Genomic DNA, 24,826 nt, shown 5'->3' on the forward strand with positions numbered 1-24,826 from the left:
AAGCCAGAAACTGCAAGCAAAGTCCACTTCTTAGAGCAGATGTGTGAGAGTTAATTCTCCAGGCACCCTGGCAACCACACTGGCGATCATGATGTCCACATGCATGAAAAGTAGGGGGCTTTTCCTCACAGTTCCCCCCCTCAAGACCTATGTCACCATCTGGTGGCGAGGTCTTGCAATAACACAATGTCCATATCTGTAGTTGACAGGCGGCGAGTCCACGTAGCTTCAATTGTCTACCGGGGTGTACCGTCTATCTAAAAAGGTTGGAGCCACTATCTAAACTACTCAAAAATCAATTTGGAAAAATATTCCAATAGGCCAAAGGTTCCTTCCTTTGAATACTACGATGCAGGGATAACAGGCATTGGCAACATTGTAGGGCATACAGTATTAAAACACAGGGTTACAATCATTGAAATAAAAGTTGAGTTCATAAAATCATTACTGCTATTTAAACCAGATAAATAACAAGAATTGATCTATAAATCACACACAATCATGACAATAATTGATTAGGAAAACACACAGGTACGTTAGAGTTTATGGTTACAAGTGAATCCATATCTTAATCTTGAGTCTTCTTTTCTTCTTCTCCCCCCCCCCCTTGATAAGCTTCTTATACTGGGGTTTGAAGAGGATCTTCTTCCATGTACCTATTGGGTATGTGAAAGTCCTAGTGGAGGGTGAACTAAAGAGTCTTCCCACCCCCCCTAGCACCCAGCGCAATCTGTCTTTATTGTTGCTAAAAGGGAATTCTTCCTGTAACCCAGCATGTAATTGGCAATGGTGCTTTTATTCCTGTCTCACTGATGGTCCATAGAGCAACAGTGGGCTTGAGGAAAGAACCAAAAAGGAACCAAAAACATTCACACATGACAACATGGAGATGATTCTGTACCATTGTAGGGAGCAGTGAAAGCAGATCAAAAACGCATACATTCAACCATGAAGAAAGGAGTCTTAAACAGCTATTAGTGAAGTGTCCTCCTGTCCAGAGTATGGTGACCAGTGAGCTTTTACGTCACAAGCTTACATATGTCATGTTAGGGGCCTGCATTGGGCCAGTTTGCCTATTACACTAAGCATTCAGGACTTTAGGAGGCTTTTTCCTTGTCAAGGAAGGAAAGTAACATACACAATTCAGAAAACACAACCCAAAATATTCTTTGTTGCAACATAAAACTTAAAATAAAACATTGTGCACAATCCAGGAAAATGACCATAGTTTGGGGCGTCCCCCATATGACGAAAATAGTTCCATAAAGAAGAGACAAAAGAAAACCTTTGCTATAGCTTTGGAATATAATGAATTGTCAAAACAATATAAAAACTTCAAAAACAAAAACTGAGGCCTCAATAGAACAATGCTAGCTAGCTTTATATGAGAGGGATCATACCTAAAATGACAGGTGAACTAGAGCAGAGAAATTAAAAACCTGGACATAAGTGAGGTGATCAAGTCCCACTAAATCCAGTTTTTCTCTGGGCTAGTTCAGCTGAAACGATCTCACCTGTGAGCAGATTTCAACAAAACTTAACAACAAGAATTCTGAAAAGCAACATAATGGTTACACATACATAAAACAATTCTCAACAGGACTATCAACAACTCTTAGAACTACTGAGCATGCATTAGATTTGATTTGCAGGTCCAGATTCCCTGCACATCTATATTGAAAGAAAAGATGAGCAAACTTAACAAAACAAATCCTAGAAATCAAATCATGGTTAATTCACCTTGACAAACACATTAAACAATTCATAAAAAGAGAAAAGATGTGGCAAGGCATCTGTAGTACCACGAGAAAAATGCTGAGTTGTTGCAAGAACAAGTCAAAAGAAAGACTTGAGGCATGAAAGCATATCCCTTTAAGAAGAAACCCTTTATGGAGTAAAAGGTAGAACTAGGATGATGACACAATGCTCCAGACTTAAGGCTTGTGCCAGAAAACGATTTTCCTCTGTGCATACACAGAGTGCAAAGAATGTGTTGCTAGAAGGCAACATGCTGTCAGAAATACCAAGTAGACCAAAATTTGAGCATAATACAACAAGACTTAATTTGGGGAGCCTTGATAGGCTCAGCCAACTGGTTATAGATGCAAAAATAACACAAAAGGACATTTAGTAGCAAGAAGAAAATCATGATCAGAAATGAACCCTGAGGAATCTACATTAAGAATCTAACAGGTTATTACTCATTTCCTTGAGAACATGGAAAATAGAAAAGGGTTTTCACTCAGAAAAAGTCTAGCTCTAACAAGATATATATATTATAGGTGGAGGCAGAACCATCCATTGGTCATTATATTACTTAAGACCAAACAAAGATATTGAGCCCACAAGGTGGGGCCTTTTAAGAACATGTGGATACCTCTTTCCACAGGCAGACTGGATTAAACTAAAATTAAAACTCAAGCTTCACCAAATAGCAAAAAGGGAAGGTTGATGATGCACATGGCATTCAGAGAGAAAATGAAGATATCAATAGTTGAAGTACATTTGAGGAATCCAAATTTCTAATGGAGACCAAGAACTTTCAGGAATTCTGCCAAAACAAGAGTGTTAGTTCTTGAGGCTTGAGAGAGAAAAAGCACAGGGAGAGGGTAATTTTACCCCAAGGAAGTGTACAGATGTCCTACACTTCTTGTAGGAACCAAAATTTGTGAGATAAATTTTTTTTAGCTCTAATGTTTAGCAAAGGGCCTATAGATTGCAAAGCATTTTCCTTTTACTACAAAGCACTGGGAATGCCCAATAGACTTTGAGGAGCAATTTCCTAAAAGTGTTTCCCTTAAAATTAAAGCTACGAAATCTAAGTATAGGGGAGATTGGTACCAGTCACTAGAAGAAATATTTTGAGACCTAAAAGGTACAGCAAAAATAACAGAAAGAAAGCTTCTAATCTAGGAGAACTCCTAGTATTAGGGCAGTTTACAGGCAGAGGATTGTCTCTAGCAGAGAAGGATTGGCTGTAAGTAGAACTTTGGGATGCCAGCTCCAGGCTGGAGATTTCTAGAAATTTGGGTCAAATTTGAAAATCACAAGGCATGCAGTCCATTTCCTTGGACACTTATTTCCTCCAGAGGCTTAGCCTCAATGTACTGGGGAAAAGGCTATGATTTTGGGAGAGACCTCCAGGTCTCACCTGGAGACTGGCAACCTTACAAAAACACAGTAGTATGCACATCTTCCACCCAGGTATTTCTCTGGCTGGGAAGAGGCTGTCTCTGTGAGAGACTGCAATATTAAAAAAAAAATTTGGTAATGAAAAACTTTTGAAATTATATCTTTTTGGACCCAAAATCAGAAGATGAGAATTCAAAATAGCACAAAAAAAAAAAAATACCTCAACTGTATTTCCACCCCCCCTAGATGAAGAAGGCGGGGAGGGTTTTAACAGACAAACCAAAATTCCTTCCCTCTTGGGTAAAGTGAGGGCTTAGCTTTAACAAAAGGCTAAAACAGACACAATGGATTTGGCCAGTACTCTTATCTAATCCTGATAAATTTTTACAAAGAAAGGTGGAGGAGGAGAATAATGAGCTTTCTGCCTGGGTGGGGCTCAAAATTGTAACTCTTTTCCAGTTTCTTTGACTCAAGCTGAATTTGGCTGATTTTATTTTCAAGAGGGTCTGCATGAGATTTGCCAATCAGTACTACATTAGTTGTTGCTGCTCCTGCAGCTGGAGGTTCTCCTTTCTGTACTTTCAAATTTAAATGACAGACTTGCCCATTTGAGGTTAGCTGTCTTGTGTTGCTGTGACCTTTGAGAAGGAGAGGCAACACCTCTTATAAGACAATGAGGCTCTCTCTCTCAAAGACACTGAGTTGCTTGTGCCTTAAGGAGACCTGAGATAGACAAAAATTTAATTTCTCAGGGCAATGCATTTAAAACTCCATTCCTTTGCCTTAGTTACTTATCAAATCTTTACTGCTACAGATCTCCATTGAGCAAGAGGGAGAACAATTAGCATTTCTTCCTGATGGCAGGAGTGCTGAGCATTTGCAATACTTTAGCCAGTTCTATTTGGGCCAATCTGCAGGCACTCTGTACAAGCTCAGAGGCTATACCATTTAACATTCATAGAACTGAGGAAATAAATATTTTTTTTTGACTTTATAAGCAAGAGAGAGGAAGATGAACTTGGGAGTTTCACAGATTTTCATTCAGCCAATTTGAAAGCTAAAACAGTCGGGCCGTTTTCCCACTCACGTTTTACTGGCGCCACGACCCTCCTGACGCCAGCGAATCTGCCTGGATTTCACAACAGAAGCGCCGGCGCTCCCAGAAGCGCCGGCGCTTTCCGTCGCTAAGCCAGCGCAAACGTTTTCCTGCATCTTTGCGATTTCCGTTTGCGCTGGCTTAGCGACGGAAGTAGCCGGCGCTTCTGGGAGCGCCGGAGCTTCTGATGCGAAATCCAGGCAGATTCGCCGGCGTCAGGATGGTCGTGGCGCCAGTAAAACGTGAGTGGGAAAACGGCCTCAGTTTCTTACATTTTGCTCTGAATGCTTTGAATTAACAAAAACTAGTTCAGTCTCTCTTTCTCAGGTACTTGATGCTGGCCTTTTTTTAAAGGGTTAGACTAAATACATACTACATCAAGCTCCCATTACCCTGCAGAGAAACTAACTGCAGGCTGGAACCCTTGCTGGGATTCCAGGAGATCTCCAGGCCTCACCTGGAGAAATGGCCTGGTCTAATTGTAGTCCAAGTCATTGCTTGTATGTTTTCTTATTTAGTCAAGGGAAAGGGTGCCCTTGTTACCTTTAAACCTAAATAAGGCCAGATCTCTCTGTTTTAAGAGACATTCAAGTCTAGGAGTTAGATTTTCCTTTGGGTGGGGGGAGGTTCAGAGACAAAGGAACCTTGCCTGCCCATGTGGGATTACCATTCTCTGAAGCTCCACAGAATTCTGGCTTTCAAATTCCCCAAATGGGATGAGATAAAGACAGTAAATTTCTAGCCAGAAGGGCTGAGACTTGCTCATGTAGGAGTGTCTGGAGCAAGTCCTTGCAAAAAGGAATACCTGGTGCCATGATTGTGGAACTCTGCATAGGCTCAGAGACCACATTTCCTTCATGATTCTGGGGTAAGAGAACTGAAATAGGGACTGTTTTCTCATTTTCATGGGGGAAAGAAGTCTGGGGCTGCACAGCTGGGTTTGCCCCGCCATATTTCCTTTTATCCTGCACTTCCAGAATTTCCAGTCTCCTCTCTGTGGCCCTGCACGACTCCAGAACATTTTGAAGGAGACTGGCAGTTTCCTTTTCTTTCCTAGCTTCTAACCTTTGCTGAAGTTCCTGATTTTTCTCAGCAAGCTTTTGGATTTCTAAATCCTTTTCATGAGTAGGATTTGTAAGTTTCCCTACCCTTTCCTTATTAGGGAAATTTTCCAAAGCAGTAGCTTTGGGGAAGCTACCTCCATTTTCTGCAAACCCTGTGGCATTGGGAGCCATGTGCCCTGGTGGCTTCATGGCTTCTGAAAGGGCAGTAAGTAGCACATGTGTGGGCTGCTTATCAAACTGCCTCATGTCTGCTCCAGTGGCTCTAAGCTGGGACCAAACTACCATTCTGACTCTGTCTCGAGGGGCCCACTGGGCTGAGTGAGGACAGCGTCGCCTAGGAGCATAAGCCTGCTTGTAGAGGGGAACCCTTGGGGCAAGCTGGGGATGGCAAGAAGAGCTGGAACCAAAGCCAGTGTTTTGGAACTTCCAGTTCTGGCTTTCTTTTCCATGCCCACCCTGCTCTTGATTATATTGTGCCTGAGTGAGCTGTGTTTCTAAAACAGCAACTCTTTGTTCAGAGACTTGGGCATGCTTTAAGGCATTCTCCAGTCTCCATTTGACCTCATGGAGAGAGTGGGTTAAATTTGCTATCTCCTTCTCATGAGCACTTAATCTAGCTGTGTAGTCTTCATGAACTATTTCCCTTTTTGCATAGTCAGCTTTCATTCTACTCTCTCTTTCCATAAAATTGCCAACTCTGTCAAGATTAGCCTCTAGATCTTTCCAGGTGGTGTTTACCAGGGCTGTTATGCCATAGCACCTCAAGGTGGGTATATTGAGACCTCTGATCACATCGGATATGAAATTTTGATTCTCATAATCTGGTTCCCCATTGTCTTTGGGTGATACTACCTTAGCTGCTTCTGCTAGGAATTTCTTCCTTATTAGATAGCTCACTGGATGCTCATCATGACCTTGTAAGGTCTGATGGTAGAGATCTTTTATATCCTCTCCATCCCAGGTGGCAAATAGTACCTCAGCCATCCATTCTAAGATGGTGGCTTTAGAAGGGTTCAGGCGATACATTACATTTCTTACTTTGTCTAGTTCAGGGCCTGAGGCGCATAATCTCAGCACATGGTTTAATTCAGTTAAGGAGGCTTCTTTGTAGTGAATTCTAGCGCTGGCCATCCACAACACTGAGGTGTCTATGTTATAGGGGCCAAGGAAGCTGGCAGCCATTTTAATGTCCTCTGCTCCCCAAGATCTGGTTTCCTTCACTACTTTTACAGATTCAGCTCCATTCTGTTTTCTGGCTGTGGTCTTTTTAGTGACCACAGGACGGACTGGGGCTGACTGTTCTGTTCTGAACTTCCCAACTGCCTCGTCCTCACTCTCTTCGTCTGAGGAGAAGTCACAGAGAGCAGAGGCCGACACAGTTGCTATCAATGTCTTTTTAATCTCTAATTTCTTTTTTAAAGCTGCTATTTTTCTTTGGCACAAATCATGGTTGGCTGCTTCTCTAGCCTTTCGGTTTTTCTCTGAAATGTACTCTATGACACTCTGTAATTTATTATTTTGGGCTTTAGTTTGCTCCATCTCTTTTTCCAATGTGGCTACCTGCATTTGGGCCTTTCTCAGAGCGGACATGGTGTCTTGATATGCTAAAGTTAGGGTGAGTTTCTCAGCCCTAACCTCCTCTAGCGCTCGACTTGCTTGTTGCCAGTCGAGGTCCAAGCAATTGTTTTCCGCCGCCAGTCTATTTACCTCTGCGGCATGTTTTCTATGCAATTCTGCTTTTTCAGCCTCATGGTTTTGCCGAATTGTATCTATCTCTGCTGCATGAGACTGGAGTAAGAGTTCTTTTTCCGCTGTATGCTTCCGGAACTCATTCTCCAGCACCTCTGCATGTCTCTTAAGAATTTCCTCAAATTCTTGTTCCTTTTTTTCTATCTGCTGATCTTTCTGGGTTAGCTGTTCCCTGAATTGTTTATTCAAGGCCGAGCTATCCCGTAGAGCTTCAAACAAGCCCCATGTCGCAAAAAGGTCTCTTTTGCCAGAACTTATTGTTTTGTTGCTACAGTTCTCCTCAAATATATCTCTAAAGGACTGAAGGGGATCAGAGCCTTGGTTAAAGATTCCCTTGTTCCAGGGGTTGTCCCCTTTCTTTATTAACCATTTTTCCAACTTGGGGACTTCTTCCTTTTTGGCAAAGATTTCCATAGCTTACAATTTAGTTCCTTTCAAAGTTCTAACTTTACTTGCAGGGCTGGTTTTCCTGCACTGTTAGGTGCCTAACCACAGGCCACCAAAATTAACTGATGCAGGAGCCTTCCCTGGCACTTTTCCTGCTTATTGGGGAGCAAAGAACTTGCAGGACACGTCTGTGTGCCTCACAAGTAAAGGAGGGAGTTGCAGGACCTTCCTTAGTTCTCTGCAACACTAACAAATGTTTGTGGCATGGGCTTATGGCCTTGCACACATTGTTGAGCTCCTCAGGAGGGGCTTTTCTCTAGCCTCTGCCTCCAAACAAATCAAAAGTCACTGGCCCTGCACCTTTAAAAGTCTCAGAGCCTGAGCTTTTCCTCTGTTGGCCCTAAGCAAAAGGGAAATTTTTCGGCTGGGAAGATTGCCTATCTCCTCAGACCCGGGACAAATTTTTAACCCTAAAGGAGAGCTTCTTGCTCCTTCCACTAAATTCTCTTAAAGGCACAGCCAAGTGTAAGAACTAGCAGCATATTTCCAGATGCTTTCTGGCTCCTATGTGCTATTTTACACCTGGGCTGGCAACTTTACTTATGTTCCCTTTTTTTGTTTTGCCTACTGCCAATCTCTGATTGCGCTTCGGCTTGGGTTTAGGGGGCAGTGAGCCAATCCTATGATTGCGTCTCGGCCAGAAAAGGGAGCCACGAGCCGACCCAACGATCGCGTCTCGGGCGAAATTTTAGGCAACGAGCCGACCCAACGATCGCGTCTCGGCCAGAAAAGGGAGCCACGAGCCGACCCAACGATCGCGTCTCGGGCGAAAGGGAGCCACGAGCCGACCCAACGGTCGCGTCTTCGGGCAAAAGGGAGCCATGAGCCGACCCAACGATCGCGTCTCGGGCGAAAGGGAGCCACGAGCCGACCCAACGGTCGCGTCTTCGGGCAAAAGGGAGCCACGAGCCGACCCAACGATCGCGTCTCGGGCGAAAGGGAGCCACGAGCCGACCCAACGGTCGCGTCTTCGGGCAAAAGGGAGCCACGAGCCGACCCAACGATCGCGTCTCGGGCAAACAAAATAAAAAGTTGCCCAGCAGTCAGATTGCAGCGGTCCTACGACCCACCTGCCTTCTTGACTGTCGGGTGCCTTAGACTAGCCTTGGCCTAGACTCGTGTAAGGACTTGGGTGTGTGTGTGCAAGTGTCTGAGTGTGTATGTAGTGTGTGTGCACTACGCTCTAAAGAAAAGGGAGAAGGGAAGGGTGCTCTATCCAGATCTTAACAGCTCTGACCTATCCTGACATTCCCTCCCACGATAGACGCGTTTAGAAAGGCCTCGGGACGGCGGCCAGGCTTCACGGGACTTCCCCCTTGCGTTCTATCGGGCTCAGTCCTCTTTCGAGGGGTCTGGCCTCCTAGGGGCGGCTGAGAAGTCCAACGCTGAATGATAGAAATGGGAGCAGCCCAACCCACAATTTTTAGAGATGCTCGCTAGAGCCTTTCACACAGAACTCATTCACTCAATCACTCACGCAATAGCCTCGCTAGCAAGACTTTCTGAACGGTGCAACCTTACGTCTGTCTGTATGAAGACACGCGTGTCGACTCGCGTGCGTTCACACAAACAGGATAATGCCCAAGCTTTCTCCACCAATTTCTGTTAGGGAAACTGCTCTCAAAATGAGATTGGGGAATTAGATTGAGAGACAGTTAGCCCCAAAAAGGAATCTTTGTTATCAATTGTATACCAGGCTCAACCGTTCAGAGAGTCAATGCTCAATATGAGACTCTAATTTAGTAAAAACCAATTGTAATTTATTTAGAATAATATTTCTTTCATACGAGGTAAAAATACAAAACACTCACACATTCACACAGGTCTAGGAAATATAGATAGATCAATAGGGACACATATCAGGGTAGACATACAGGGCGATATTTACCATCGTAGTTCTTCCAGGAAGGTTCCAATGGCGACATGAGAGGACAGGGGAAATGGACCCAAAACTGTGGCCAGAATTGGGGATGGATCTAGACAGCGGAAGGTGGGTTGCTGAATAGAAGCACACATGAGTGGAGTTGGGTCAGAGGTTAAATAGGCTTCCTCAGACCCTTAGGGACTGGGAGGTCCAAGGGAGGAGAGATGGGAGGTTCAAGAAGGCTGGACATTCCTTACTGACACCTAATTGGATGCCTGCTTTGGCCAATGAACTTCACCTTAGTCCAGTGAACCTGGAAATTTCCAAGCTGCAATGTTGCCTGGGTTGGCCCCAGGGTACTTAGACTGGAGTAAGAATGGGAATGGCTGGATACTTAAGTTTAAATGGGATTAACTAGGAGGGTGACAATAGGTAATCAAATGCTGGCCTAGGTACCACCCGGGTTAGACAAAAGACTTGATGAAGACAGGAGATGTCCTTCCTCTTTCTCATCTTCTGCTGGGCAAGATTTATTGTTCTGGCATTGCTGAGCAATTAGGATCAACAGTGGAGCTATTAATCCATTCTTAAAACAGATGGGTTGCTTGCAGGCTCAGGGTGTGTACGTGTGACTTTCCCACTAAGAAGGAATGAGTTCAGCCTGGCAGGGTAAGCTTGGGTCAGGAAAGCAAGCTGGATTCTGCTGTTGTTAGCTCTAGGTCCATGGAGCCAGGCTGGAAACATGGTGGCTTCTTCCACTGCAGTGGCCAAGACTGGGCACACAAGGAGCAGCTGGAGCATGTCTTCAGAGACGTAGAATGCAAAGCTGAGGCTTATGGTATCCACATAAACCAGAAACTGCAAGCAAAGTCCACTTCTTAGAGCAGATGTGTGAGAGTTAATTCTCCAGGCACCCTGGCAACCACACTGGCGATCATGATGTCCACATGCATGAAAAGTAGGGGGCTTTTCCTCACAGGTACAGATGGAACACTGTCTGGGGCAGTGATATCCTATCTTCTTGGTGCTTTGGAGGGCAACAGTGAGAGGACTTCTGGAATTCTGGCCCCAATAATGAACCTCCTGTTGGCATCGGGGGTTTGGCCACTGTGTGTCACAGAGTGTTGGTCTACATGGGCCATTGGCTTGATCCAATATGGCTTCTCTTATGTTCTTCTGTCCAGGCCAATGATGCTCTGTCATCTTGGTGCTTGCGGGGGCAATATTGGAAAGACTTCTAGAGTTCTGGCCCCACTGGTGGAATTTCTTGATGACACCTGGGTTTTGGCCACTGTGCGACACAGAGTGCTGGACTGGATGGGCCATTGGCCTGATTCAACAGGGCTTCTCTTATGTTCTTATGTGACACAGAGTGCTGGACTGGATGGGCCATTGGCCTGATCCAACAGGGCTTCTCTTATGTTCTTATGTGACACAGAGTGCTGGACTGGATGGGCCATTGGCCTGATCCAACAGGGCTTCTCTTATGTTCTTATGTGACACAGGGTATTGGACTGGATGGACCATTAGCCTTATGTAAGAACATAAGAACATAAGAGAAGTCATGTTGGATCAGGCCAATGGCCCATCCAGTCCAACACTCTGTGTCACACAGTGGCCAAAAAAATTTTATACACACACACACACTGTGGCTAATAGCCACTGATGGACCTCTGTTCCGTATTTTTATCTAAACCCCTCTTGAAGGTGGCCATGCTTGTGGCTGCCACCACCTCCTGTGGCAGTGAATTCCACATGTTAATCACCCTTTGGGTGAAGAAGTACTTCCTTTTATCCGTTTTAACCTGTCTGCTCAGCAATTTCATCGAATGCCCACGAGTTCTTGTATTGTGAGAAAGGGAGAAAAGTACCTCTTTCTCTACCTTCTCCATCCCATGCATTATCTTTTAAACCTCTATCATGTCACCCCGCAGTCGACGTTTCTCCAAGCTAAAGAGTCCCAAGTGTTTCAACCTTTCTTCATAGGGAAAGTGTTCCAGCCCTTTAATCATTCTAGTTGCCCTTTTCTGGACTTTCTCCAATGCTATAATATCCTTTTTGAGGTGCGGCGACCAGAACTGCACACAGTACTCCAAATGAGACCGCACCATCGATTTATACAGGGGCATTATGATACTGGCTGATTTGTTTTCAATTCCCTTCCTAATAATTCCCAGCATGGCGTCGTGACACAGAGTGTTGGACTGGATGGGCCATTGGCCTGATCCAACACGGCTTCTCTTATGTGACACAGAGTGTTGGACTGGATGGGCCATTGGCCTGATCCAACACGGCTTCTCTTATGTGACACAGAGTGTTGGACTGGATGGGCCATTGGTCTGATCCAACATGGCTTCTCTTATGTAATCTCAGACTTGTGTCCTCTGAAAATACTATGTTTGGTGGGGGGGGGGGGGAGGAGAAGCAAAGATAGAGGCCTTCATCTGGAGTCTCTCAAACTGGACCTTCTCATAGTTTGGATCTGGAATGGAACAGACTGTAATTTTTCAGTGGAGCTACTTATGAGAAAAAGAAGTACCTGCCATGGCTGTAACCTCTGAAGCGCCAACATTTTCCTATCCACCATTGCCATCTGCTGAGACTGGGAGTTGCAGGCTGCATGTAAAACATGCCCCATGGCTTGGATGGTGTTGTATATACTATAGCTGTCTTGAGACAGAGTTCTTTCAAGGATCTCCTGGGTTGGATTCTGCAGTTTCTCATTCTCTCCACATTTTGTCCAGTGGTCTAATGGATAATATGAACAGGGGAAGGCTTTAAACCCAAACTCCTCAATAGCACTGTCCGTATTGTGAGTCAGAAAACCGATATTGTTTGGCCTTCTCTTTGTCCGGATTAAGAAGGACAAAGAACCATGGATCTGCCAGAGGTCAAAAGCGCTGTCCGTCGAGCCAAATGTGATGTCTGCCAAAGCCACCGTGATCCAAATTTTCCACATTTTGGATTTAACACGCCGGTAGATTTGTTTGAGCCCAAATGTTAGATCTGCCAAGTAGTGAAGGTCTCCGTAGTAAACATAGACATAGACGTGTTTCTGTATAGAAAGGGAGGTCACATGGCTCAGATATTTGTGTATTCTTTTAATGTAAAGAAGATTCAGTCCTATTATTCTTTGCGAGAACACAACACAAATATCACTTCTGGTGAGAACAGGCGTCACTGCGCTTATGAACCTTTCTCCGTAGTCTGTGTCTGGAGCGAAAAGACCGATCCATGTCCATCGAAAATGCAGGAGCAGTTTGGCAATTCCCAGGTACTGGGGTTCCGCTTTCGGGATCACCCGGTAGAAGAAAGGGAACTGAGTTTTATCAGTAAGAACTTGTGAACGAAAACCGTAATTGACCTAGTCAAGAAAAGCAGAGACAATTCTCTTTACATTTTCAAGATAAGGCTCCAACTGGGGCCTGTGAAGGATTGCTGATAGACAAGAAAAACTGAGATTGTTCCCGGTCTGTGATCCAAATCTCTCCTCACAAGAAATTATAAACTATTGGGGATTTCAGCCAACCAATTTACTTTCTTTCTTCTGTTTTCTCTTTTCACATTCTTAACTGTCACTGGCTTTAAACAGTTCAGGAACAATAGGCATAGCGATCCTTGTTCGTCTATCTGTCTCTCTCTCTCTGTCTCTGTCTGTCTCTATCTATCTATCTATCTATCTATCTATCTATCTATCTATCTATCTATCTATCTATCTATCTATCTATCTATCTATCTTTCTTTCTATCTATCTCCGTCGTCGTTGTCAGCATAATCATCATCCATCAATATCTCTCTCTTTCTCTCCCCCTAATTCTGTGACCAATGAGCATAATTAAAGCAGAATTTCACTGCTTCTTCAAGGAAGGGGCTGTGGCTCAGTGGAAGAACCTCTGCTTTGCATGCAACAGGTCCCAGGTTCAGTCTCTGGCATCTCTAGCAGCTAAAAGGATCAGGCATTGGGTGATGTACAAACCCCCTGCCTGAGGCCCTGGGAGAGCCACTGCCAGTTTAAGTAGGCAATACTGACCTTGATGGATCAATGATCTAATTCACTATCAGGCAGCTTCATGTATTCATGCGTACCTGTGGGATTTTGTAGATGGACGACATGGCTGAAATTGAGATAGAGTTTTCGAAGTCTGTTCCCTCCAGAACAGCCAGTGGGTCCCTCTGTCTTCCACAGTTGTAGTTTGGAACTTTCTTCTGTCCAGGAGACAGCAAGTCAAGGAGGGCATCGAAAGTTATTCTTGAGTTGAAATAGTTCTCGTAGACGCTGTAGCCCAGGGTGATGTTCGGCAAGACTTTGGGGTTTTGGTTGATCTCCTCCATGGCAAACCTGAAGGACAGGATGTCCCAATATGTTGCGCGTGCCATCCTGAGACAAAAGATACACGCCACATTGTCATCTTCTGTGCATTGAAAACGAAATGTCAAATACATGCTTCTTTCATTCAATTGCAATATGTCCAGGGGAACTCAGATCCAGTGCCACAATCACAGTAGCCAATCCCTGTGTAACAGGGAACGTGGTTTTGGGGATGATAGTGGAAGACTTTGTCGAATAGGCAGGCCTTGAATGCAGCAGGAGCTCACAGGAGCACAACTCCTGAACCTTTGTGACATCCCCCCTCTTCCCCCCTTTTTGACATCCCCCCTCTTCCTTCCCAGCTACCTAACTTGTCCATTGAATAGCAGGTGCAGCTGCATAACAATCCCTGGATGAGCTCCACCACCTATTTTTCTACAAAAAATACCCCTGCAAATAGATATGAGCAGGAGTGGCTGAACTTGTTTAATGTAAGAGCCACACAGAATAAACATCAGATGTTTGAGAGCCGCAAGACAGGAACGTCAGATGTTTGAGAGCCACAACGAAGGAAGGAAGGAAGGAAGGAAGGAAGGAAGGAAGGAAGGAAGGAAGGAAGGAAGGAAGGAAGGAAGGAAGGAAGGAAGGAAGGAAGGAAGGAAGGAAGGAAGGGAGGGAGGGAGGGAGGGAGGGAGGGAGGTCGAGGGAGGGAGGAGAGCTGGAAAGAAAACAATTTTAACTTTAAATGCAGGGGTGGCCAAACGTGCTTAATGTAAGAGCCACATAGAATAAATGTCAGATGCTTGAGAGCCACAAGACAGGGAGGGAGGAAGGAAGATAGCTAAATAGATAGATGGGGGGGATGAGGGAAAGAGAGGTGGAAAGAAAGCAACTGTAAATGCATTCTTTAAGCTGCTGACTGGCTTGGAGAAGTGATTTAAAGAGAGAAATGCCATCCTCAAGCTGGCCAACAGGGCAGTGGGGGCTTTGAGAGCCACACAATATGTGTGAAAGAGCCACATGTGGCTTCCGAGCTGCAGTTCGGCCACCCTCGGGTATGAGAAACATACCAAGAGTCCAGGAGCAGCTTAAAGATGAACAAAATTGGTTTCAGGGGGAGAGCTTTCCTGAGTCACGGCTCACTTCTTCAGATATAGAAAGAATGTAAGTCCATCTGTCCTTATGTTGGTGGATTTCCATTCTTCATGACTAAATGTGGTGCCTTGAAGATGGTGATCCTATCACCTCTCAGCCGCCTCCTCTCCAGGCTAAGCATCCCCAGCTCCTTTTATATCCCGCGGGGAGGGCGGGATATAAAAATAAAATATTATTATTATTATTATTATTCAACCTTTCCTCATAGGACTTGGTCTCCAGACCCCTCCCCATCTTCGTCACCCTCCTCTGGACCCGTTCCAGCTTGCCTATCTCCTTCTTAAAATGTGGTGCCCAAAACTGAACACAAGACTCCAGGTGAGGTCTTACCAGAGCAGTGTAAAGCGATACCATCACTTCACGTGATCTGGACAATATACTTCTGTTGATACAGCCCAGAATTGCATTTGCCTTTTTAGCCACCGCATTACGCTGTTGACTCATGTTCAGCGTATGATCCACGAAGACCCCGAGATCCTTTTCGGACATACTACTGCTAAGACAAGTCTCCCCCATCCTATAACTACGCATGGCATTTTTTCCTACCAAATTGCAGAACTGTTCATTTATCCCTGTTAAAATTCATTTCATTGTTTTTCGCCCAGTTTTCCAGCCCGTCAAGGTCATCCTGTATCCTGTTTCTGTCTTCTACTGTATTTGCAACCCCTCCCAATTTAGTATCATCAGCAAATTTAATAAGCATTTCCCCTATTCCTTCATCCAAATGGTTTATAAAGATGTTGAGCAAAACAGGTCCCAGGACAGATCCTTGAGGCACTCAACTTGTCACTCCTCTTCAAGAGGATGAGGGACCATTCACAAGCACTTTTTGGCTGCGATCTGTCAACCAGTTACAGATCCACTTAACGGTAACTAATACCTGAAGAAGTCAGCAGCGACTCAGGAAAACTCCTGCCCTGCCACAAATTTTGCAGCTTTTAAACGTATTTTTCTCCCTTTCTTACAATACAATAAGAGCCAGTTTGGTGTAGTGGTTAAGTGCGCGGACTCTTATCTGGGAGAACGGGGTTTGATTCCCACTCCTCCACTTGCAGCTGCTGGAAAGGGCTTGGGTCAGCCATAACTCTCATAGGACTTGTCCTTGAAAGGGCAACTGCTGTAAAAAGCTCTCTCAGCCCCACCCACCTCATAGGGTGTCTGTAGTGGGGGGGGCAAGGTAAAGGAGATTGTGACCACTCTGAGATTCAGAGTTTAGGGCGGGATGTAAATCCAATATCAGAATCATCAAAATCCAATATCACAAGAACTCATGGGCACTCCATGAAATTGCTGAGCAGTCGGGTTAGAATGGATAAAAGGAAGTACTTCTTCACCCAAAGGGTGATTAACACGTGGAATTCACTTCAAGAGGGGATTGGATAAACACATGGAGCAGAGGTCCATCAGTGGCTATTAGCCACAGCATATTGATGGAACTCTGTCTGAGGTAGTGATGCTCTGTATTCTTGGTGCTTGCGGGGAGGGGGGGGGTAACAGTGGGAGGGCTTCTGGAGTTCTGGCTCCACTGATGGACCTCCTGGTGACACCTTTGCTTTTTTGGGCGACTGTGTGACACAGAGAACATCATGCTAGGACAAGCGTCTTGTCCCATAATTTTATTTATTTGTTTATTTAAATTTAATTCTATTGGATTTATATCTCGCCCTCCTTGCCGATGTCGGCTCAGGCGGGCTGATAGATTAGAAACGTAAAGGCATGATAAAGCCATAAAACATTGAACACAACAGGTGCCATTTCATTCATACAGGAATTAGCTCTCATCAAGACTGTGTGGAGCAGTATTAAAGTCATCATGACCTAGTCACTTACGAGTAATCTTTGGAGACGGGAAACCTGTGGAAGACGTAGGGCTCCAAATGGATATTTGAGGTAGATATGAACCCCTGAATAAGGTAGTCTCCAGATTTGTAATAATTCAACAAGGCGACGTTTCCCTTTTTCAAATGCAAGAAGCAAATTCCTTCTTGTGTCCCACCGGTGGCCTGGGGCAGAAGCAAAAGCAAGAGTAGCAGCAGGAGAACCATTCTGAGAATCGCGTGCTGTGGGTCCCCACCTTTCCAGTGACATTTGTAGGTGGGCGGTGGAAACGGCCGTCAAATTGCAGGCGACTTACAGCGACCCCAGAGGGTTTTCAAGGCAAGAGAGATCCAGAGGTGGTTTGCCATTGCCTGCCTCCACAAAGCTCAGAACTTGTCTTTGAATCGAACATTTCAAAGGTTGCCATCTTTCTACGAAGGGGAATTATTAATATTTGGGGGTTTTAATACTGATATTTCGGAGAACAAGAAATTAATTTTTTTTTAAATGGTGACTTAGAGAGATATATGAGTTTTTGCAAAAGGAAAAGCAACCTACTTCCCCCTCCCCCCCCCAAAAAAAGGTATAAAAAGTTTTCTTGTATATGAATAAAAGAATCTAATGATATGAGAATTAGTAGGGTGGAAACAGGGCCAATTTGGATCTCTGATCATGCACTAATTGCCATACAGGTAGAACTGAATGAGGAAAGGAAGATTAAACGATGGAGATTAAACCCTAAAATATTCTTTCAACAGAAGGATAGGTTAGACGGATAAAAATAAAAAAGGTAAAAGTAAAGGTAGTCGCCTGTGCAAGCACCGGTCATTTCTGACTCTGGGGTGATGTCGCTTCCCTGATGTTTTCACGGCAGACTTTTTATGGGGTGGTTTGCTGTTGCCTTCCCCAGTCCTCTACATTTCCCCCCCAGCAAACTGGGTCGTCATTTTCCCAGCCTCGGAAGGATGGAAGGCTGAGTCTGTCTTGAGCCAGCTACCTAAACCCAGCTTCTGCCAGGATTGAACTCAAGTCATGAGCAGAGCTTGGCCTGCAGTAGTGCAGCTTACCACTCTGTGCCACGGGGCTCCTATTATAAGCAACGCCCTATTATAAGATTGAGGGTCCAGTGCCTTTGCTAATTCGAACTGAGCACAGCCCAGCTAAAGGACCAAAGGAGATAATATTAAGCTTCACACTGATGGAGTCCCCACTTGTCCTTCATCTTAGTCCAGACTCTCTCTCTGGGGTACAGGAAGCATTTATGCTCTTGCTTTTCCAGGCTTGCTACGGGATTACATCATGTTGCTTTTGATTTCTGATGTTTACGTGAAGCAACCTTTGAGGAAACTGCTTGAGCTCTGATGAAGAGGAGAATCAATTACCCCGATTTGGATAATCATAGGTTGACAGAGCAGGTTAGTTTAAACTCGTTTGTTCCGCACAAGACGGTGGGGAGGGGAGAGAAGGATACATTAGGGATGAAATTCAAAAAAGTCTTGCTGTTTTGGAAGTGCTTTGCTGTAGCAGAACTGCAAACTGACAGGAAAGTCGGAGAAAGAATTCTAGCTATCCAAGTAGGGTTGCCCAGGAAATATCTGGGGACTTTGGGGGGTGAGCCAGAAGACTTTGGGGGTGGAGCCAAAAGCAAAGTTGTGACAAGCATGATTGAACTCCAAAGGGCGTTCTGACCATCACATTCCTTTTAAATGCCTTCTTTCCACGACTTTTTTTGTAGAAAAAGTCCAGCAGGAACTCATTGCATATTAGGCCACGCCCTCTGCTGTCACCACTGTTTCACACAGGGCTTTTTTGTAGAAAAAGCCCAGCAGGAAATCATTTGCATATTAAGCCACACCCCCTGACACTAAGCCAGCCGGAACTGCGATCCTGCTCAAGAAAAAGCCCTGCTTTTTTCCATTGGAGATAATGGAGGATTGGGGCACCTTCTTTTGGGGCTCATAGAATTGGACCCCCTGGCCCAATCTTTTTGAAACTTGGGTGGCTTTTTTAGTAGAGGAACCAGATGCTATGGTGAAAATATGGTGCTTCTGCCTAGAGAAACAGCGCCCCCCCCCAAGCCCCCACATACCCTCAGATTGATTCTCCATTATACCCTATGGGAACCAGTCTTCACAGGGTATAATGGGGTACTCAGTGGACATCCCCCCCACTTTCTGATAACCCTGAAGCGAGGGGAGGGCCTCCAAACCAGGGGATCCCCTGCCCCCACCTGGGATTGGCAATTCTATATGATGCAGCTGCTGTTGATGATATTGGATTTATATCCCACCCTCCACTCCAAATCTCAGAGTGGCCTACAATCTCCTTTTCCTTCCTCCCCTACAACAGACACCCTGTGAGGAGGGTGGGGCTGAGAGGACTCTCATAGCAGCTCAGGCCTGTAGCCAGAAAATTTTGGGTGGAGGGGCCCCCAGGTAAGAAATTTGGTGGGGGGGGGCGTGGGGTCAAATGGTCCCGTTGTGCAAACCACAGTGCAGGAAAGGCCAGCAGGGCCAGATGCCCTGAGGGCTACTCGTGAGGAGCCCTTCGTGCAAACTCCACTCCCACTGGACTTTCCTGCTGTGCGGGGCCAGATGCCCCTGTTTGCACTGCGGGCTGCTCTTGAGGATAGAGAGAGAGAGAGAGAGAGGAGAGATGATAGATAGATAGATAGATAGATAGATAGATAGATAGATAGATAGATAGATAGATAGATAGATAGATAGATAGATAGATAGATAGATAGATAGATAGATAGATAGATAGTCATAGCGACCTAGCGACGGTAATCCATAGCGTCCTGGTGGTCATAGCGACCTAGCGACGGTAATCCATAGCGTCCTGGTGGTCATAGCGACCTAGCGACGGTAATCCATGCTACGGTCACCTCAAGAATAGATCACTGTAATGCTCTCTACATGGGGCTACCCCTGACGCTAACCCGGAGACTACAACTAGTGCAGAACACTGCGGCACGGCTGTTAATGGGGCTACCACGACGGGAGCACATTCGGCCAGTGCTGAGAGAGCTGCACTGGTTGCCTGTTGTGTTCCGAGTTCGCTTCAAGGTGTTGGTATTAACCTTTAAAGCCCTTTATGGTCAGGGACCTGCCTATCTACGGGACCGCCTTTCCCCATATATCCCCCAGAGAGCACTGCGATCAGGGACAAAAAATCTGCTGTCTGCCCCTGGCCCAAAAGAAGCCAGGCTATGCGCAACAAGATCTAGGGCCTTCTCGGTGGCAGCACCAGAACTCTGGAACACCCTCCCAGAAGCTATAAGGGCCCTGCGGGATTTGTTGGCGTTCCGCAGGGCCTGTAAGACCGAACTGTTTAGACAGGCTTTTCTGTTTGACTGAAAATGGGCTGCCACCGGACATCCTACAGAAGCTGGTGGTCATAGTCAGAACCCAATACTGCCAGACTGGATTGAGATAGCGTAATAGTTTTAAACTGATAAATGTATTATGGTTTTATATGTTTTATGGAATTGATTGTTTTTATGATACTGTAAGCCGCCCTGAGTCCGCTTGCGGAGAGGGCGGGATATAAATGTAAAGTAATAAATAAATAAATAAATAAATATTGGCCACTGTGTAACACAGAGTGTTGGACTGGATGGGCCACTGGCCTGATCCAACATGGCTACTCTTATGTTCTTATTTTCTTTATGTTTTAAGAAGGATATAGACAAGCTAGAACGAGTCCAGAGGAGTGCGACGAATATGGTGAGGAGTCTGGAATGGTGTGAAATTGTTTTCTGTGGCCCCAGAAGGTAGGACCAGAACCAATGGGTTGAAATTAAGTCAAAACAGTTTCCGGTTCAACATTAGGAAGAACTTCCTGACTGTTAGAGCAATTCCTCAGTGGAACAGGCTTCCTCAGGAGGTTGGTGGGCTCTCCTTCCTTGGAGGTTTTTCAACAGAGGCTAGATGGCCATCTGACAGCAATGAAGATCCTGTGAATTTAGGGGGAGGTGTTTGTGAGTTTCCTGCATTGTGCAGGGGGTTGGACTAGATGACCCTAGAGGTCCCTTCCAACTCTATGATTCTATAATTCTATGGAGACCAAGTCCTATGAGGAAAGGTTGAAGGAGCTGGGCATGTTTAGCCTGGAGAGGAGGTGGCTGAGAGGTGATCTGATCACCATCTTCAAGTACTTGAAGGGCTGTCATATAGAGGATGGTGTTGAATTGTTTTCTGTGGCCCTGGAAGGTAGGACCAGAACCAATGGATTGAAATTAAATCAAAAGAGTTTCCAGCTCAACATTAGGAAGAACTTCCTGACCGTTAGAGCGATTCCTCCGTGGAACAGGCTTCCTCGGGAGGTGGTGGGCTCTCCTTCCTTGGAGGTTTTTAAACAAAGGCTAGATGGCCATCTGACAGCGATGAAGATCCTGTGAATTTGGGCTATGTATTTGTGGGTTTCTTGCATTGTGCAGGGGGTTGGACTAGATGACCCTAGAGGTCCCTTCCAACTCTATGATCCTATGATTCTAGTTCAGATCCTTCCACAGAAGTAAGCAGCAACTCAGGAAAGCTCATTTCTCTGCCACAAATTTTGTTAGTCATTAACGGGTTCCTGAAGTCTTGCGTTTTTTTGACTGCTCCAGACAGACTAACACAAGTACCCCGGGCCCCAGATTCAGCAGGAGCTCACAAGTGCGCAGCTCCTGAACCTTTCTGAGGGTTCCCCTTCCTCCTCCCCACCTACTTGTCCACTGAATAGTAGGTGCAGCTGCATAACAATCCCTGGATTAGGAAAGCGGGCATCCAGCCAGCCACCAGGGATTTGCGACACCCCCAGCAGCCCTCATGAACCCGTGGAGAAGCCCGCACCACCCTTTCTTCCGCTTCTTATGTGATTTTGGGCAGTGGGTGGCTGGCTGGCCTTTTGACTGGGGGGGGGGGGCAGCCTAGGAGAGCCCCAGGTGAGCGAGGCCTGCTTAGACTGGCTGGATCTCTAGTCAGCCCCAAGCAGGCCTCACACGCCTGGGGCTCTCGTTTCTTGCATCGGTTCCTTTTGGCTGCGAGGGGGGGCTGTATATGCTAATGTTATGGCTAATGAGTTCTACTACCTATTTTCTACAAAATGACCCCTACAGGTACCCTTCTTGCTCTGTCTCCGTGGAAGGCAGCACATTTAGCCATGAAGAATGGAAATCCACCAACATAAGGACAGATGGACTTACATTCTTGCTATATCTGAAAAAGTGAGCCGTGATTCATGAAAGCTCTCCCCCTGCAACCAATTTTGTTCATCTTTAAGGTGCTCCTGGACTCTTGGTATGTTTCTCATACCCGAGGGTGGCCAAACTGCACCTCGGAAGCCACATGTGGCTCTTTCACACATAGTGTGTGGCTCTCGAAGCCCCCACTGCCATATTGGCCAGCTTGAAGATGGCATTTCTCTCTTTAAACCACTTCTCCAAGCCAAGCCAGCGGCAGCTTACAGAATGCATTTACAGTTGCTTTCTTTCCACCTCTCTTTCCCTCCTCCCTTCCCCATCTCTCTATTTAGCTATCTTCCGTCCTTCCTCCCTCCCCTCCCTGTCTTGCAGCTCTCAAATATCTGATGTCCATGTCTTGCGGTCCTCAAGCCTCTGACATTTATTCTATGTGGCTCTTACATTACGCACGTTTGGCCACCCCTGCATTTTAAGTTGAAGTTGCTTTCTTTCCAGCTCTCCTACCTCCCTCAATCTATTTTCCTTCCTTCCTTCCTTCCTTCCTTCCTTCCTTCCTTCCTTCCTTCCTTCCTTCCTTCCTTCCTTCCTTCCTTCCTTCCTTCCTTCCTTCCTTCCTTCCTTCCTTCCTTCCTTCAGTTGTGGCTCTCAAACATCTGACGTTCCTGACTTGCAGCTCTCAAACATCCAATGTTTATTCTGTGTGGCTCTTACATTAAGCAAGTTTGGCCACCCCTGCATTTAAAGTTAAAGTTGCTTTCTTTCCAGCTCTCCTCCCTCCCTCGATCTATTTTCCTTCCTTCTTTGAGTTGTGGCTCTTAACATCTGACGTTCCTGGTGAAAGCAGAGGGTGTGGCCTAATATGCAATGAGTTCCTGCTGAGCTTTTTCTACAAAAAGAGTCCTGGAAAGAAGGCATTTAAAAGGAATGTGATGGCCAGAACGCCCTTTGGAGTTCAATCGTGCTTGTCACAACCTTGCTCCTGGCTCCACCCCCAAAGTCTTCTGGCTCCACCCCCAAAGTCCCCAGATATTTCCTGGGCAACCCTACTTGGATAGCTAGAATTCTTTCTCCGACTTTCCTGTCAGTTTGCAGTTCTGCTACAGCAAAACACTTCCAAAACAGCAAGACTTTTTTGAATTTCATCCCTAATGTATCCTTTTCTCCCCTCCCCACCGTCTTGTGCAGAACAAACGAGTTTAAACTAACCTGCGCTGTCAACCTATGATTATCGAAATCGGGGTAATTGATTCTCCTCTTCATCAGAGCTCAAGCAGTTTTCCTCAAAGGTTGCTTCACGTAAACATCAGAAATCAAAAGCAACATGATGTAATCCTGTAGCAAGCGTGTAAAAGCAAGAGCATAAATGCTTCCTGTACCCCAGAGAGAGAGTCTGGACCGAGATGAAGACAAGTGGGGACTCCGTCAGTGTGAAGCTTAATATTATCTCCTTTGGTCCTTTAGCTGGGCTGTGTTCAGTTCGAATTAGCAAAGGCACTGGACCCTCAATCTTATAATAGGGGGTTGCTTATAATAGGAGCCCCGTGGTACAGAGTGGTAAGCTGCACTACTGCAGGCCAAGCTCTGCTCATGACTTGAGTTCGATCCTGGCAGAAGCTGGGTTTAGGTAGCTGGCTCAAGACAGACTCAGCCTTCCATCCTTCTGAGGCTGGTAAAATGAAGACCCAGTTTTCTGGGGGGAAATTGTAGAGGACTGGGGAAGGCAACGGCAAACCACCCCGTAAAAAGTCTGCCGTGAAAACATCAGGGAAGCGACGTCACCCCAGAGTCAGAAATGACTGGTGCTTGCACAGGGGACTGCCTTTACTTTTACCTTTTTTATTTTTATCCGTCTAACCTATCCTTCTGTTGAAAGAATATTTTAGGGTTAAATCTCCATCGTTTAACCTTCCTTTCCTCATTCAGTTCTATCTCTATGGCAATTGGTGCATGATCAGAGATCCAAATTGGCCCTGTTTCCACCCTACTAATTCTCATATCATTAGATTCTTTTATTCATATACAAGAAAACTTTTTATACCTTTTTTTGGGGGGGGGGGAAGTAGGTTGCTTTTCTTTTTGCAAGGACTCATATATCTCTCTAAGTCTCCATTTTTTAAAAATTCAATTTCTTGTTCTCCGAAATATCAATATTAAAATCCCCGAATATCAATAATTCCCCTTCGTAGAAAGATTGCAACCTTTGAAATGTTCGATTCAAAGTCAAATTCTGAGCTTTGTGGAGACAGGCAATGGCAAAGCACCTCCGGATCTCTCTTGCCTTGAAAACCCTCTGGGGTCTCAGTAAGTCGCCTGCAATTTGACAGCCGTTTCCACCGCCCACCTACAAATGTCACTGGAAAGGTGGGACCCACAGCACGCGATTCTCAGAATGGTTCTCCTGCTGCTACTCTTGCTTTTGCTTCTGCCCCAGGCCACCGGTGGGACACGAGAAGGAATTTGCTTCTTGCATTTGAAAAAGGGAAACGTCGACTTATTGAATTATTACAAATCTGGAGACTACCTTATTCAGGGGTTCGTATCTACCTCAAATATCCATTTGGAGCCCTACGTCTTCCACAGGTTTCCGGTTTCCGAACATTACTCGTAAGTGACTAGGTCATGATGACTTTAATACTGCTCCTCACAGTCTTGAGGAGAGCTAATTCCTGTATGAATGAAATGGCAACTGTTGTGTTCAGTGTTTTATGGCTTTATAATGCTTTTATGTTTTTAATCTGTCAACAGCCTGGGAGCCCACCTGAGCCGACGTCGGCAAGGAGGGCGAGATATAAATCCAATAGAATAAAATTTAAATAAATAAAATTATGGGACAAGATGCTTTTCTTAGTATGATGTTCTCTGTGTCGCACAGTCACCAAAAAACCCAGGGGCCACCAGGAGGTCCATCAGTGGGGCCAGAACACTAGAAGCCCTCCCACTGTTTCCCCACCCAAAGCACCAAGAATACAGAGCATCACTGCCCCAGACAGAGAGTTCCAACAAT

General features: G+C 45.5%; 1 protein-coding gene across 1 annotated transcript in view; it reads right to left on the reverse strand.

Annotated features, from left to right (window-relative positions):
- Positions 1-24,421, reverse strand: part of LOC132571708 (vomeronasal type-2 receptor 26-like) — a 33,817-nt gene extending 9,396 nt beyond the window's left edge. The window contains exons 1-4 of the mRNA XM_060238502.1: positions 24,392-24,421; positions 16,647-16,819; positions 13,439-13,691; positions 11,892-12,716 (exon numbers count right to left, since the gene is read on the reverse strand). Of these exons, the coding sequence (XP_060094485.1) occupies positions 11,892-12,716; positions 13,439-13,691; positions 16,647-16,819; positions 24,392-24,421 (1,281 nt within the window). The remainder of the gene's footprint in view (positions 1-11,891; positions 12,717-13,438; positions 13,692-16,646; positions 16,820-24,391) is intronic.
- Between the last annotated feature and the right edge of the window lie 405 nt (positions 24,422-24,826).

This window comes from Heteronotia binoei, chromosome 5 (assembly GCF_032191835.1).
Source record: "Heteronotia binoei isolate CCM8104 ecotype False Entrance Well chromosome 5, APGP_CSIRO_Hbin_v1, whole genome shotgun sequence".
In the NCBI taxonomy this organism is placed as follows: Eukaryota; Metazoa; Chordata; class Lepidosauria; order Squamata; family Gekkonidae; genus Heteronotia; species Heteronotia binoei.